Source organism: Hyperoodon ampullatus, assembly GCF_949752795.1.
Source record: "Hyperoodon ampullatus genome assembly, chromosome: X".
In the NCBI taxonomy this organism is placed as follows: domain Eukaryota; kingdom Metazoa; phylum Chordata; class Mammalia; order Artiodactyla; family Ziphiidae; genus Hyperoodon; species Hyperoodon ampullatus.
The window spans coordinates 107,255,398-107,270,300 of NC_136913.1; the positions used below are offsets into that span (position 1 = coordinate 107,255,398).

Consider the following 14,903-nt stretch of genomic DNA (forward strand, 5'->3'; position numbering starts at 1 on the left):
GAGGCAGAAGTTATTTCCAGGCAGGCTGAGCAGAAGAGAAGGAGGTGGTATTTGAATCCTGGAGGGTAGCTGGAGATCAATCCCTTGGTAGGTAGACACTGGGGACGGGAGGAAGGCATTCCAAAGGCAGGCACACCGGTGGCTGGGATGACCATCGAGGGACGCGTGATGCTGGAGCACAAGGGTCCTCTCGCAGGGGAGTGGGAGGTGAGGCCGGAGAGGCACGTTGGAAGCAGAGCAAGGGGAAACTGGGGTGCCAGGCTCTGGAGGAAAGCATGCAGTCAGTAGACAATGGAGAGGCATAGGAAGCTCTTCAGGGGGAGAACAGTATGATTCAAGCACTTCTTTGGTGGCAGTGAATCTCGGAAGGGAAGCTATGGAGCAGGGAAACCTGTTGGGAGGCTAACGCCTCAGCTTGTGTAAGAGAAGATGGTGGCCTCTTGCCTTTATGAAATGCATTGTGATTGCCTATCCTTGGGACCAGCCTTCCTTCCTAGGTTGTAAACTCTTGCATCTTTAGAGACAGGACACGGTGTCTCATCACCTCTGTATTTTCGGTGTGTGGCACAGAGCAGACTCTCACTGCATATACTTGTTGAATGAGAGAAACAGGATCTGCCAGTGGGAATGGGAAGGAAGGGGTGGGTACGAGAGTCAGCGTGGTGAGAGGATAGACAGAGCCATCCCAGGTGGTGTGGAGGCTTAGCTTACACGGACGTCCTGTGACGTGCAGCTCATCTTCCCAGCCAGGCTCTGAAAGCTCGTTCGGCCAGCAGCCTCTCTTCCTTCTGTTCAGTCCCTTTCTCTTTGGTAGTTCTCTCTCCCCAGCATGAGCCACGACAGTTCTCTCTGCCCATTCCTGAGCCTTATCAAGGGCATAAAGCACAAGGGGAAGGAACTGAGCAAAGGTGTCCAGTCTGTCTCTGGAGTCCTGAAGGAACTGTTGGCAATTCTACGTTCTTCTTGCTTAAATGAAATCCCTCACCTGCCCAGAGGCAGGGGCCTGGACCATGTGGTGCCTTAGTTCTCTCCCTACTCTGAGATTCTCAAAAGCACTGGAAACACTTCGATGTGTTCGGACTGACTATTCACTTACAGAACCAGTTCTGCATGGGAATCACATCCTCTGCTTAGGCAAATATCTCACCCAGAGACGTGGCTTGTTTACCTTGCGCCGCCCCCCGTCCCGCTAATCTAATCAGGGAGGAGGGAGAACCTCCCATTAGCCATCTTCCATAAGACTGAGCATTTGTAAAACAGCCTAGAAGGCACCCGGAGCTATCGTGAGGCCATTTCCAAGTTGTCAGTGAATGGCGTTTTCTTGGGGGGTTGGGGGTGGGGAATGTGCGAACCAAGTCCCGGGATAGACAGAACATAGAAAACCAGGGATCAAGAGATCATGCTCCCACAAAGGTCAAGGGCCTGAGGAACTGTAGGCTCGGCCTGCACTGGCAGCAGTGACAAAACTGACACTTTGGCCTCAGTCTGGGACCTTTTCAGTTGAGCGTAGCAGAAGCCTTTGCCAGGGAAAAACTTGCAAAACAAGCAAGGGCATCCTGGCTATTCTTGCAGCCTCTGCTGGGGCAGGGTCATTGCAATTAGGAGCCCGCCAGCCCCTCAGGCCAGAACCCCTGCCTCGTTCCTAGTTCTGCTTTGTCACCTCCCTGTTAGCCATTTCTCTGTGGTCAGCTTTTCCCCTGACACTCAGGACACTTAGGGGCAGTCAAGCATCAAGTACTAATACTTGGGGTGTGCAACTTTGATCCTGGTCCAAGTCAAACGGAATTATGGAAAGCAATGAACTATTTAAACAACATCACACTACACAAGACAAGCCCACATACTACCACGGCACCAGATGCATTTTAAAATCCCATTTGGACTGTCCACACTGTTCACGGTCATCTGTGTCATTTCTCCCTGCCGTCGTTGCTGATAACCGAAAGTTGAACGGATTACTGGCTTAGCTACCTCTAGGCAGCAGTCTTCCATCCTTCCAACTTTTGCTTCTGTTTCTCTTTTTCTGTTTCTCGTCTCAGAACAGAAATCTGACGTCCACCTTGGCAAAGGATTTGTCACCTTTTGGCCAAAGAAGGCAGCCTCTCTCTCACCCCAGAGCAACGCTCAAGTTCTTTTAGGAGGGCCTGGTAACAGTGTCCCAAGGCCGCCTTCTACCGACCTCAGCGTGGCTGTAACCCTGACTGGAAGAGCAGGTCCGATTCGGTGCTCCCTGGCTTCAGAAGGAGAAGGAAAACCTCGAAGGAGTGCTCAGAAGCGGCTAAAGTGTTGGAGGATAAAAGTGAAAGGAACCAGAGTTTGTACAGAGTAGTCTGGGAAGAATTAGTTTCATTTTGAAGGTTGGGAAGTTGCTCATTCCCATATGTACAGGCAAGAACCGACGGGGACAGCGTTCCGTCGGGGACAGAACGCACTGCTTCAGGAGGAAGAGGAACCTTCTCTCCACAGAGGGTTTCGGCATAATACTGGCTAGAGTTGCGAAGGTGGGAGAAGGAAGAAACGGATATCCAGCCCCTCTTTCTCTTTCATGGCGCTCTCATACTCCTCTTGTCCTGCTACCGCAGCAGAAATCTTCTAGCTCCCCAGACTTCCCATGGTCACTCTTGTAATCCCAAATCCTCTTCCTTTTTCTGGAAGGCAGTGGGGGTAGTAGTGGAACAAGCAGTGGGCTAGAAGCTCAAAGATCCGACTCTAGACCCAGCCAACCAGCAACATGAATGGGCAAATTAGTCCCCTACTCTGGGCCTCCGTTTCCTTATTTGTAAAGTAACCTCTGATGTCTCCTTGTGGCCATAACATTCCATGATTACCCCCACGTGAATGCCTGTGTTTCTCATCTCTTAATGCCTCAAGATTGGTTACCCAACAACAATGACGTTAGATGCTACTTTTTTCTCACTGCCCGCCGAGTCCTGGTAACAGGCCTGGGCTCCGCTTGCTGTAAGTATCCGTCGGGACCACAAACTATCCGACTACAACATCCTGCTCTCTATCTGACATCATCAGTTCTCCCCTCTGTATTGGATTATTTTCATCAGCACACAAATGTACCATTATTTCTTTCATTTTAAAAACCTCCTTCTGATTACTCTGTTCCCCCTCGACTCCAATTTCTCTGCTTCTCGTTACAGCAGTGCTCTTCAGAAGAGTTCTTTACTCGCTGTCCCCAAACTCTCCTCCCAGTTTCTCTCCTTATTATTATGATTATTATTATTGAAATATAATTAACATAGCATAAAAGTCACCATTTAAAAGTACACAGTACACAATTCCGTGGCTTTCAGTACATTCACAACATGTGCAACCATCAGCACTATTTCTAGAACCTTTCCATCACCCCCAAAATAAACCCCGTACTCACTGGCAGTCACTCCCCATTCACTCCTCTCCCTAGTTCTTGGCCACTGCTAATCTGTTATACTTGGTCTCTATGAATTTGCCTTTTCTAGATATCTCATATAAACGGAACTATATAATATTTGTCCTTTTGTGTCTGGCTTCTTTCAGTTAGCATAATGTCTTTGAGGTTCATCCATGCTGTAGCATGTACCAGAACTTCATTCCTTTTCATGAATGAATAATATCGCATTGTATGGATGTACCACATTTCATCTGGTTATTCATGACTTGATGGACACGGTTCTCTACACTTCTTGGCCATTATGAACAACACTGCTATGAACATGTGTGTATCCATTATCTCTTAAACCTCCTCTGCTAAAGCTTCTGTCCCCCAGTGCCCACAGCACTGAAGGTAAACAATGATCTCCACAGTGTTGGATGGAACGGTCATTCTCCGTGCTTATCTTACTTGACTTATCAGGAGTATTTGACATGGCTGATCACTCCTTCTTCCTTGTGTCCCTTGCTTTACTTCGCTTCCAGGACGTCCCACTCTCCTGGTTTTCTTCCTACTTCACTGGACTTTCTTTCTCAGTCTCTTTTGCTGGTTCCTCTTCATGTCTTCAACTCAGTGTTGGGGTGCTCTAGGTTCCATCATCAGATCTCTTTTCTTCCTTGACTACACTCACTTTTCCATGAAGATCTCGTGGCTTTAAACACAACCAAAACACTAGTGGACGCTAAATCTGGATCTCCAAATTTCACATGTCCAGCCTCTCCCCTCAATTCCAGACTCATAAATCCAACTGCCAACTTGCTATTTTCCCTTGGACGTCTAAACTGATCATATCCAGCCCTGAACTCTCACCCAGCATCAGGTTACTCCTTGCCTGGTCTTCCCCATCCTGGTAAATGGCAAGTCCAACACCCACTTGCTCAGGCCAAAAACTTTGGAGTTATTTCTGACCCTTTTTTTCCCTCATACCCCACATCCCATCTGTCAGTCCTGACGGCTCTATTGTCAAAATATATTTAGAATATTATCACTTACTGCCCTCACTCCCTGGTCTAAGTCACCATTTTGCCTGGATTATTGCAATAGCCCCTTCCCTCCATTAGGTTCCTCTACTTCCACCATACAGTCTGTTTGCAATACAGAGTGATTTACAAATGTAAGGCAGATTCTGTCACTCCTTTACTTGAAGCTCTCCAGTGGTCCAACCTTTTACTCAGAGTCAAAAAGTCTTTACAGAGGCCTGCAAAGCCCTATGTGAAGTGGCCCTGGCCACTTCGTTATCTTGTCTCCCTACTATGATTGTTCACTCCACTCCAGTCACAGTGGCTGCCTTACTATTCCTTGAACATTTCAGATTTGTTCCTGCTGCAGGGCCTTTGCACTTGCTGTTCACTCTGCTTGCAATGTTTTCCCCCTTCCTCCCCACCAGATACCCACACGACTCACTCCCTCGCCTCCTACAGGTCTTTACTCAAATGTCACCTTCTGAGTGAGGCCTTCCCTGACCACCCAACCTGAAATAAAAACCCCTTCTGCTCCCAAATCTTGATTCCCCCTGACCCTGCTTTATTTCCTTCGCAGAACTTATCACCATCTGAAGTTCTGTGCATTTTACTTGTCTCCCTCCAGTACAATGTAAGCACTATGAAGGTAGGGATTTGTATCTGTCTTGTTCACGGCTATATCCCCAGCACCAGAACGCTGCCAGGTGTATACTAGCTGCTTAGCAAATATTTGTTGAATAAATAAATGAATGGTTAAATGGGTTATTTTGTGGGTTTTTTTTCTCTAGTTTTATTGAGGTATAACTGACAAATAAAATTGCATGTATTTCAAGTGTACAATGTGATGATTGGTAAATAAGTGAACGGTTGAACTGGTTATTTTGAAAACTAGTTAATAATTCTGCCATTTCTTGTTGCTTAACTGAATTTAACCATTAGCTTTCAAAATAGTTATTCGTCGGGCTTCCCTGGTGGCGCAGTGGTTGAGAGTCCACCTGCTGATGCAGGGGACACGGGTTCGTGCCCCGGTCCGGGAAGATCCCACATGCCATGGAGTGGCTGGGCCCATGAGCCATGGCCGCTGAGCCTGCGCGTCCGGAGCCTGTGCTCCACAACGGGAGAGGCCACAACAGTGAGAGGCCCGTGTACCACACACACACGCACACAAAGTTATTTGTCTAATTTCAGCTGCAGTGTGATCTTGCGTGAATTTGTGAAAAAAAGAATTCTCATTAGAACTTTTATCTTTCTTAAGGGTAGTATATTTCAAAATGTGGGCTCTTTAGTCAGACTGTTGCAGTTTGAATCCTGGACATCTCTGTGAATCAGGACAAGCTCACCATGCTGGGCCTCAGTTTCCTCATCCATAAAATAGGCAAACCAGGAGCACGTATCCCATGTTGTTATTTTGGGGATCAAACAAAATACTTTATGTAAATCACCTACCCTAGGACCTAGCACATAGTAAACCCTCAGTGAACAGTAGCTTTTATTACTTTCATTAAGATGTAAGAGAAATTTTTCAAGAAATAGAGGAAGACCTGCAACAGAAACTGAACACATTTTTCCCAGTGAAACTAAAATAGCTGTCCAGCTCTTTTGTATAAGTGGCATTTCTTTGGGAAATGATCCAAAACTTGAAGGCCAACTGTTTTGTCCCTTTCCTCAGGAGGGTTTCGTGGGATCTATTCTCTTCATATTCCCTGCATTCTCACGGAAGAGTCACACCTGGAACTCCTCGTGTTTAGTATCTCCGCTTCTCACGTTCCTCAACTTGAATGCCATTTCAGGCTCTGGGTTCAGTTCCATGGATTATCTTCACTTGGTAAACTGGTTAAAAATTCAGCAATTCCCTTCATGGGGAAGATGCTTGCCGAGTGCTCGCAAACTAGCTTTCTAAATGGGTTGACTTGCAAATAACATTGTCCAGCCTTAAAAGGCAAGGACAGTGGTCTCTATTTCCATGACAGGACACCTCCTAGTAGCCTGCCGTCAGACACACCTTCTGTTAATTCCCAGTTAAACAAAGTTATCACAGATCCGGTCTGTGAATACCCAAATGTATTGGAGTCTTTGCCTTGTGCAGGGAAACTGGGGGGAGGGCGCAGGACTGTACTGAAGCTTTTGACTCCACATTTCCCAGAAGCAGCCAGTGGAGTGCAGCTTCTCCTGTTTCAGCATTTGCCCCACGTCATTTCACAACTTAAACTGAGTTGGGCTGGGCTGCACACACATTCATTCATTCATTAAACCCCACAGGGATCAATAAATACTAGTTAAACTACACTGCTTCTTTGCTACTTTAGAACTATTTTCTAGTTTTGTCATTTAATTTTCCCTTGTTTTCCCAGCTATGCTGTAAATTTCTCGAGCACATGGACTTCCGCCTCATTCTTGTCTCATGCAGTGCCACGCTTGATTCTTCATTCAGCCTATGGTTTTATTATTATGCCCTGCAAAAGTGCTCTGGAGAAATGGGTTCAAAGCCTAGGAGTTGGGTAAAATTTTCTCCTTGACTTATTTTTTTTTTTTTATTGTGGCTGTTAGGAGAAAATAGCATGCAACACTCAGCAATTACTAAGTCATTTTCCCACTGTAATACAATTGCAAATGCAAACCTAACAAACCCCATGTTGAGAATTTGAAACTTACTCATAAACGGTTGTCCATCCATTTTCGTTACTTTTGGTAGCCAGAAGCCCTGTGTTCCCTGGATAGGTCATCAAGGCCAGATTGTAGCCTTGGGCTGACACTCTTTTCAGGACTCCGTTGCTGCTTATGGTCAGCCAGTACACCTGCCCGCCAGGCACCACAAGCCAAAGGGGCATCCCGCTTGCGTCTCGGCGAATGTGCACAGAATTGCCGTTGTTGCTGGTAATCGCACCCAAGTCACCTTCGGCATTATAGGTGAAATTATACACATAGTCCCTCGTTATCAAGTTCAAGGTGTGCAGGTGGGTTCCATTGACAGTGAACTGGTACAGTTCCTGATCAGCAGGTGATGCAATCTCATAAAGGTTCATGTCATTCAAGTGGGCTTGGTTCCTGCTAATGGTACGAATTCGAACATTCCCAAGGTCTGCCACGTAGAGGGTACCATCAGGTGACACTGCTAAGGAGGAAGGGGCTTTCATCTTTGCATCTTTGGCATAGCCACCATCACCTGTGGGAGAAAGACCCTGATGTTAATAGTTGTGGTCACAAGCATTTATACAAACATACCATATACAGAAATCGCTGTGCATCAAGAATCATTTTAAAGGGAACAATCAGTGAACCAACATTCTCCACATGCCCCAGCTGGATATTTGAAACCCATTATTCACAATTCTTGAGTCAGTGCCACTAAAGATAAACAGTGAGATGCAATTCTCTCAGTTAACACCAGTTTTGTGAAATCGTCAATCCTGCTCTTCTGTATCTATTGCATTGAAAGATACAAAAACAGCAAATGATGACAGCCACCCCAGACCTAGCCAGAGACTTACGCCTGTCCATGCTCACAGCATCTACCTCAGGGCTTTCCAGTCCTACTGTGCCCAGACACCTTTCTTCTGTTAACTTTCATTGTCACATTGTCAAAGTACACTAAGTCTGCAAGTGCGACAATGATTCAGTACATCAAATTTGATAACTGGAATAAACATTCCAGTTTTGCCTTGAAAGAAAGATACCAATTAGCAAAATAACTATAAAACTAGTTGTCTAGGAAAACATTGGAAATATCAATCAAAAGTCATATTGACCAAGTTGCTCACTCTTGATTCCTCTGTCCCAAGGAAAGGTAAAGGTTAAAAGAACCATTTGGGCGTGGATGAGCGGTTTAATAGGACTGCATGCAGCATGGAGGGATGTCCACGTACCAGCAATAAATGCATCTATTGACATTTACAGGTCTGTTTACTGTCTGGAATATCCACTCCGTGATTTGGAGAAAAGGCTCTTTTTTCCCCCCTATTTCAATTGGAAGTAAAGGGCACTATTGGTTATGGAGAAAATTTTGGATTAAAAAAAAAACAGTGTGGGCTTCCCTGGCGGTGCGGTGGTTAATAAGAATCTGCCTGCCAATGCAGGGGACACGGGTTCGAGCCCTGGTCCAGGAAGATCCCACATGCCGCAGAGCAACTAAGCCCGTGCGCCACAACTACTTAGCCTGCGCTCTAGAGCCCACGAGCCACAACTACTGAGCCCATGCGCCACCGTTATTGAAGCCCGCACGCCTAGAGCCCGTGCTCCGCAACAAGAGAGGCCACCGCAGTGAGAAGCCCGCGCAACACAACAAAGAGCAGCCCCTGCTGGCTGCAACTAGAGAAAGCCCGCGCACAGCAACAAAGACCCAGCGCAGCCAAAAATAAATAAATTAATAAATAAATCTATATATATAAAAGAAAACCAGTGTAAGTAGGAGACTGATGTCCTGAGAACCCTCCATTGTGAGATTTAATTTTGTCCTTGTATCCTGAAAGCAGTCTGCTTCTAGTCCCTTTGGGTTTCAAATAGCACACATTGTTAATCTGGAAACCAGTCACTTATTGGAAGTAATTTTTTCCTTAGCTAAATCAGTAAATGTAGGTTTTACCTAGCTTCCCTTTCTCCAAAGTACAAATAATATCATGATCTTACATTTGTAGAGTGGTCTTAGCTTCTTAGAGTACCAAAACTTTTATTATACTAGTTTATCTTCAAAACAGCAAGGTGATATAACTGAGACACGTGGTCTCTCTACTTAGCAGATGAAGTGAGTCATGAAGGGGTTTTATGGCTTTCCTAGGGTCACTCAGTGAGTCAGTTGCAGAACAAGGACAAGATACTAAGCGGTCTGACCCCCAATCCATTGCTTTCTCCACTGCCTCACACCAATGTTTACAAGTAATACTTTTCTTCTTTTTTTGACTTTTCTGATGCACGTTTTTCTTTTGAAAACAGAGAGGGGGAGCTGCTGAATTGCTAAAAAGGTCATACCTGAAAAACAGTCACAGTTGGGATCAATTTTGCAGTCACAGTCAGTGGGGGCACCAGCCATGATGGAGATCTCGCCATTGGTGGTAACTTGCTGAATGCGGTTTACTTTCCTCTCGTCTGTTTCAGCTATGAAGAGCAGCCCGCTGTGGGAGACGCTGATGGCCCTTGCCGACTCCAGAGTGGAGTGAATTGCTACCTTGCTGACCAAGAAATGATCGATGCCTGGCACCTGGCAGTGAATGGGGCGCCCTGCAATGATCCGCACTCGCCTGTTCTCAGAAATTTGAAGCACAATGTTGTTATCCAAGACATACAATGAATTGTCCAAGGGATTGACTGCAAGGTCTGTTGGCCACTCTAATCGCACCTGCAAAAAGAACAGAACACACACCATTAGGTTACAATATCTTTCTGGGGCCGTTTTACCTTGAAAGAAAAATTGGTTTATTGGTTCCCTGTCTCATGAATTTCAGCAATGTTGGTGTTATCTGGCAAAGTTCGGAAGGACAGTTGATTAAGTGCTCTGGTAAACACATTTACCATTTATGCCATTTCCAACATAATGTGAATCATTTGCTGCTATAATTCCAGAAGGATCCTTCTCAGAGTGTGCTCTCTGGACCAGCAGCAAGAGCATCACCTGAGAACCAGTTAGAAATGCAAATTCTCACGTCCCAACCTAGACTTATTGAATCAGAAACTCTGGAGTTGGAGCCCAGCCAGCCATGTTTTAACAAGTCCTCCACGTGATTCTGAAGCACAATAAAGTTTGAGGACCACTGCTCTAGGGCTTCTGTGGCACTATGAGATGCAAATCTCTCTCACTGCTCTGTAGATGCATGGAACAGCAAAGTCTTAGAGGCATCTGGACAACAGAGTGCTAGAGAAACCCGATTTTACTCTATCAGCAACCTTTTGGGACAGGACCTTTCATTGGCACAGACCTAGCATCTGTCTTGTGGAATACTCAGGTACAGTTCATCAGCTGGGGATTTGGAATCCTAGGTTGTAATGCACTGCTCATGTGGCTTGGCCTGGTTCACTCCATATCCTTCTTTCCTCAGCAAAGAAACAGGTTGGTTTGTTCTTTCATTGGATGTTTGCTGAGCACCTTCTCAGTGCTAAGCCTTGTGCTAGGCTTTGGGCATTCAAAAGATCTCCAAAATGACACAGCTTCTGTCTTCGAATGCCTCATGGTCTACAAGAACCCTTGGAGAGCCATCAGGCAATTACTCTCCATGTCATGAGAAGGATGCAGCAGAGAGGACGTGAGAGCTCTTTACCCAGACTAGGAATCAGGAGGCAGGGTATTTCCAGAGAAGGTGGTACCCAAATAGGGTCTGCAATGACCAGTAGGAGAGGAATGGGGTGGAAATGGCAAGCAGCAGAGTTGAGGGCAATCCAGGGAGAGGGAGCAGCATGGGTAAAGGTTCAGAGATTAGAGACAGTATGGCCCATCCAGATACTACAAACAATCCAGTAAGGCTAATACAGGCTGAGTGATGGGAGAGGTGATTGGTGAGAATCAGGAGGTAGACAGTGGCTAGGAATCAGGACTGAATTGTGCCCCCCTAAATTCATATGCTGAAGTCTAACCTCTAATGTGACTGTATTTGGAGATGAGGCCTTGACAGAGGTAATAAAGGTTAAATGAGGTCATAAGGGTGGGGCTCTCAGGTCCTTATAAGAAGAGGGAGGGCTTCCCTGGTGGCGCAGTGGTTGAGAGTCCGCCTGCTGATGCAGGGGACACGGGTTCGTGCCCTGGTCCGGGAAGATCTCACACGCCGTGGAGCAGCTGGGCCCGTGAGCCATGGCCGCTGAGCCTGCGCGTCTGGAGCCTGTGCTCCACAACAGGAGAGGCCACAACAGTGAGAGGCCCGCGTACCACAAAAAAAAAAAAGAAGAAGGAAATACCAGGAATGTGTATGCACAGAGAAAAGCCCATGTGAGGACACAGTAAGAGGATGGGCGTCTGCAAGCCAAGAAGAAAGATCTCAGGAGAAGACAAACCTGCCGACACCTTGATCTTGAACTTCCCGCCTCCAGAACTATGAGAGTATCACTTTCTCTTGTTAAAGCCACCTGGTCTGCAGTGTTTCGTTGTGGTAGCCCCAGCAGACTAATACACCAGGTAATGGAGAGATGTACATGTCCAGTTTTATTCTGATGGCTTTAAGTAGGGATGTGACATAATCATATTTGGGTTCTAGAGGGATCACACTGTCTGCTGTTGAGATCACATTGGAGGAGGAGGTGAGGTGGGAGACAGGCCGCTAGTTAAGAGGCTCCTGCAGTGGTTCAGGTGAGGGATGATGGTGGCCTGAATTAGGTTGGCGACAGTGGGGGTGGAGAGAAGTAGATGGATTTGAGACACATCAAGGAGTTAGAAGCGAAAGGACTGGTGTGTGTGTGTGTGTGTGTGTGTGTGTGTGTGTGTGTGTGTGTGTGTGTCTGGCGTGCTGGTGCCAAGTGCTGTGCTGGGTACTGGGACACACAGGCCAAGCAAACACGGATCTACTCTAGTTCCTTTCTCGACACAGGAGTCAGCCCAATGCCTACCCTGACATTTCCTCGACAGCTGCTATTTATCACCGGGCACTTCTCAGAGAACTATGTTACGTGCACTCTCGACTCCACCACTCACTTATTCTGTACTTTATTTCTCTTCTCTTATGGCTAAGCAAAGGCAGAAGAGTCTGCCCCATTCCTGGCCAAGATAGTAACAGTAATGTAGCTGCAATTCTTTTTGCCTTGAGTGAAAGCCCGAGGAAAGCTTTGTTTTTCTCATTGAATCCCAAAGTCTGAAAACAAGATATATGCTATCATTGCGTTCTGAGGCCCACTATTTCCAGGTTGGAAGAGGCCTTCCACTCAGTAATGAAGTGGACAAAGGCCAGTCTGAGATAAAGCCCTTCTCTCTAATTCTGTCTCTTAATGGAGGGCAACTGGTGATGTTATAAAGAAGACAAAGGTTGTCTTTGACCTCCCCTCTTGTACCACTTGGGACTCTTTGCCCCCTGTCTCTGAGTGTCTCTCCCAGACACCCAGCAGCCTCAACCTGTCCTCCTGGCTCTACATGCCCTCAGCCTCGACATAGGCTGGCCTTCTCTGGTCAGTACCATATGCCTCTGGACAGCTAGGAATTTGAATGCTAATGGAGTATAAAGCTGAGCTTCTGTTATGCATGTTCTACAGAGCCTTTCAGACTGAGGCCATTGGATAAACATTAAACACCAGCCTTAACAGCTCCCAGAGCAGTTTGCTGTGATGTGTGCCTCAGCACGTCTGTCTGAGGCCCTTGCATGTCAGCGCCCTGCCACGGAGAGGGAGAGCAGGGAGACGGAGCGCCTGCGCTGTGGACCCCTCCACAGCCCTCACTCTGGACCTCTATACACACCATCAGGCTGCTACAGAAGCTGTCTGTGCACGCTGGGCCTCTGGAGCACAGTCCCCCAGGAAATAAGCTGGGGCTGGCTGAGGAAGAGGAAACCAATTGATTTCAGTCCAACACTCGTATTTTGATCAAGTCTGAAGTCAGTGACCCAGAAAAAACAAAGCTGGCAGAAATGACGTTCTAATTATCCCCACTCTGAGAGCTGAGGCCGGGGCAGAGGCCGGGGACGGCACACACCTGGCAGAAGTCAGAGAAGGACATGTTTTGGACTCTGTTCTCTGCTGTCAAGGCTGCCTCTGAGACAAAGGCTGGTAGTTGGAAGATGAGCTGTTAAATTCTCCAACTCGCCCAAGCTGATTTAAGTCAACACTATTGGTGTCATGTTTATTAGGTTTAAAATTGCCTCAAAAATACACCAGCTATTGTGTCTGTTTGTTTTCTGTTCCATCAAATAAGTCACCCTCTGGCAGTTTCCTGTGACTAAAGTGGCCTCTGTGCTTCTGAGACACTTTCTGTACGAGCTACACAGAATCCCTTTAATTCCCATTTGATTTGTCTCTGAAAACGCCTCAGATGAAAGATGTGTGGCTACTTAGTAGTCTAGGGTCTGTCTTTTCAGAAATTTGATCTTTTCACCTCTCGTAGGTTGTTAGTTCCTTCTATCTGCTTCTCATGTTAGATACTCCCTTTTCCACGTAATTTTTCAAGGAACTGGTGCTTTATACCAAGGCATTTCCATAACACACAACGTAACATGCGGATTGGAGTCTTTGTGCTCATTCCGGCTGTCAGAATTAGCATCTGTTAGTTGCAGAGAGACCCCAGAATTATAGACTACTGAGGTGGGGCTAACGTAACCCCTGAGGGCTGTTGGCATTTATCCAGGTGGAGAGAAATAAACATTTCTTTTGGGGGTGGTGGGAGAATCTTTGCACAGTAACCCGGTCTGCAGGCAAACCATTTGGCCTAATTTGTGGTCATCGCCCCACCTTGTAAAAATACATTAATTTGCTTGAAATGTCAAAACGTATTCAAGCTAAACTAGCATTAAAGGTCACTGGTGTAGCCGCCAGCTGGTAGAATGTGCCCATCTCCCAACAACCTTCCCTGAGAAATAACCCAGGGCAGAAAGGGGCTCTTGGTCTGGATGTCAAGCCTTGACAGCAACATGTCTTCCTTTGCTAATTGAAAATCTGCCTTGAAGGCACTTGGCTCTCAGGTCAGCCAGTCCCATGGCTGGTTTAAAGAGCCAGCTGATTTTGACCTAAGTAGTAGTTTATAAAGCAACAGAATCCTATCGGGGAAAATCCACGTGTAACAGCAGTATCTAAATATGAGCCCTTGATTAGATTAAACTAGAAAATTCCTCAGTTATCTCACACTGTAGACACAGACCATAATTTGTAAACGGAGGCTGGTTCCTTCCCATACTACTGTGTAACCCTAGGCAAATGAGGTATCTTCTATGAGTCTCTGATTTCTTCATCTGCAATAAGGAAAAGAAGCTAATGATAGTCTATCTACTTTTCAGAGATATTGCGTGGATTAATTGTGATAAGGAGGCAAGGTACTTACTGAGCCCAGTGCCTGGACAAAGTATGGGACAGCAAATGGTATTAACATGAAAAATGCTCTCAAAGTCATAAACCTTTAGCGCTAGAAGGAACCTAGTCCAGTCACCATTCAATATAGTTCCTTTTCAGCTCCTTTTCCCAGACTGCAGGTGTCCACATAACAGCTTCATGAACTTTGCCTTAGCTGTCCACCACTTGCACTATTATTGCCTTAATATTTTTCTTTAGGGGCTTCCCTGGTGGCGCAGTGGTGGAGAGTCCGCCTGCCGATGCAGGGGACGCGGGTTTGTGCCCCGGTCCGGGAAGATCCCACGTGCCGCGGAGCGGCTGGGCCCGTGAGCCATGGCCGCTGCGCCTGCGCGTCCGGAGCCTGTGCTCCGCAACGGGAGAGGCCATAACAGTGAGAGGCCCGCGTACCGCAAAAAAAAAAAAAAAATTTTTTAATTGACCTACTTTTTAAATATAAATAGGTGCTGCCCCTTCCTTTGAACTGGTCCTAATCAATAACATCTATAAAATTACAGGCCCACTCATCTGAGCCTTTAATAAAAGTAACTACTGTTTATTGAGTGCTTCCTATGTATGAGGCTCTT

General features: G+C 46.4%; 1 protein-coding gene across 3 annotated transcripts in view; it reads right to left on the reverse strand.

The window, feature by feature from the left end:
• TENM1 (teneurin transmembrane protein 1) overlaps positions 1 to 14,903 on the reverse strand; it is a gene marked incomplete at both ends in the record, with an annotated part of 582,495 nt that overhangs the window by 34,455 nt on the left and 533,137 nt on the right. For all 3 annotated transcript variants that reach the window (XM_079727499.1, XM_079727498.1, XM_079727497.1), the window contains 2 exons: positions 7,033 to 7,543; positions 9,343 to 9,709. In XM_079727499.1, coding sequence (XP_079583625.1) covers positions 7,033 to 7,543; positions 9,343 to 9,709 — 878 coding nt within the window. The remainder of the gene's footprint in view (positions 1 to 7,032; positions 7,544 to 9,342; positions 9,710 to 14,903) is intronic.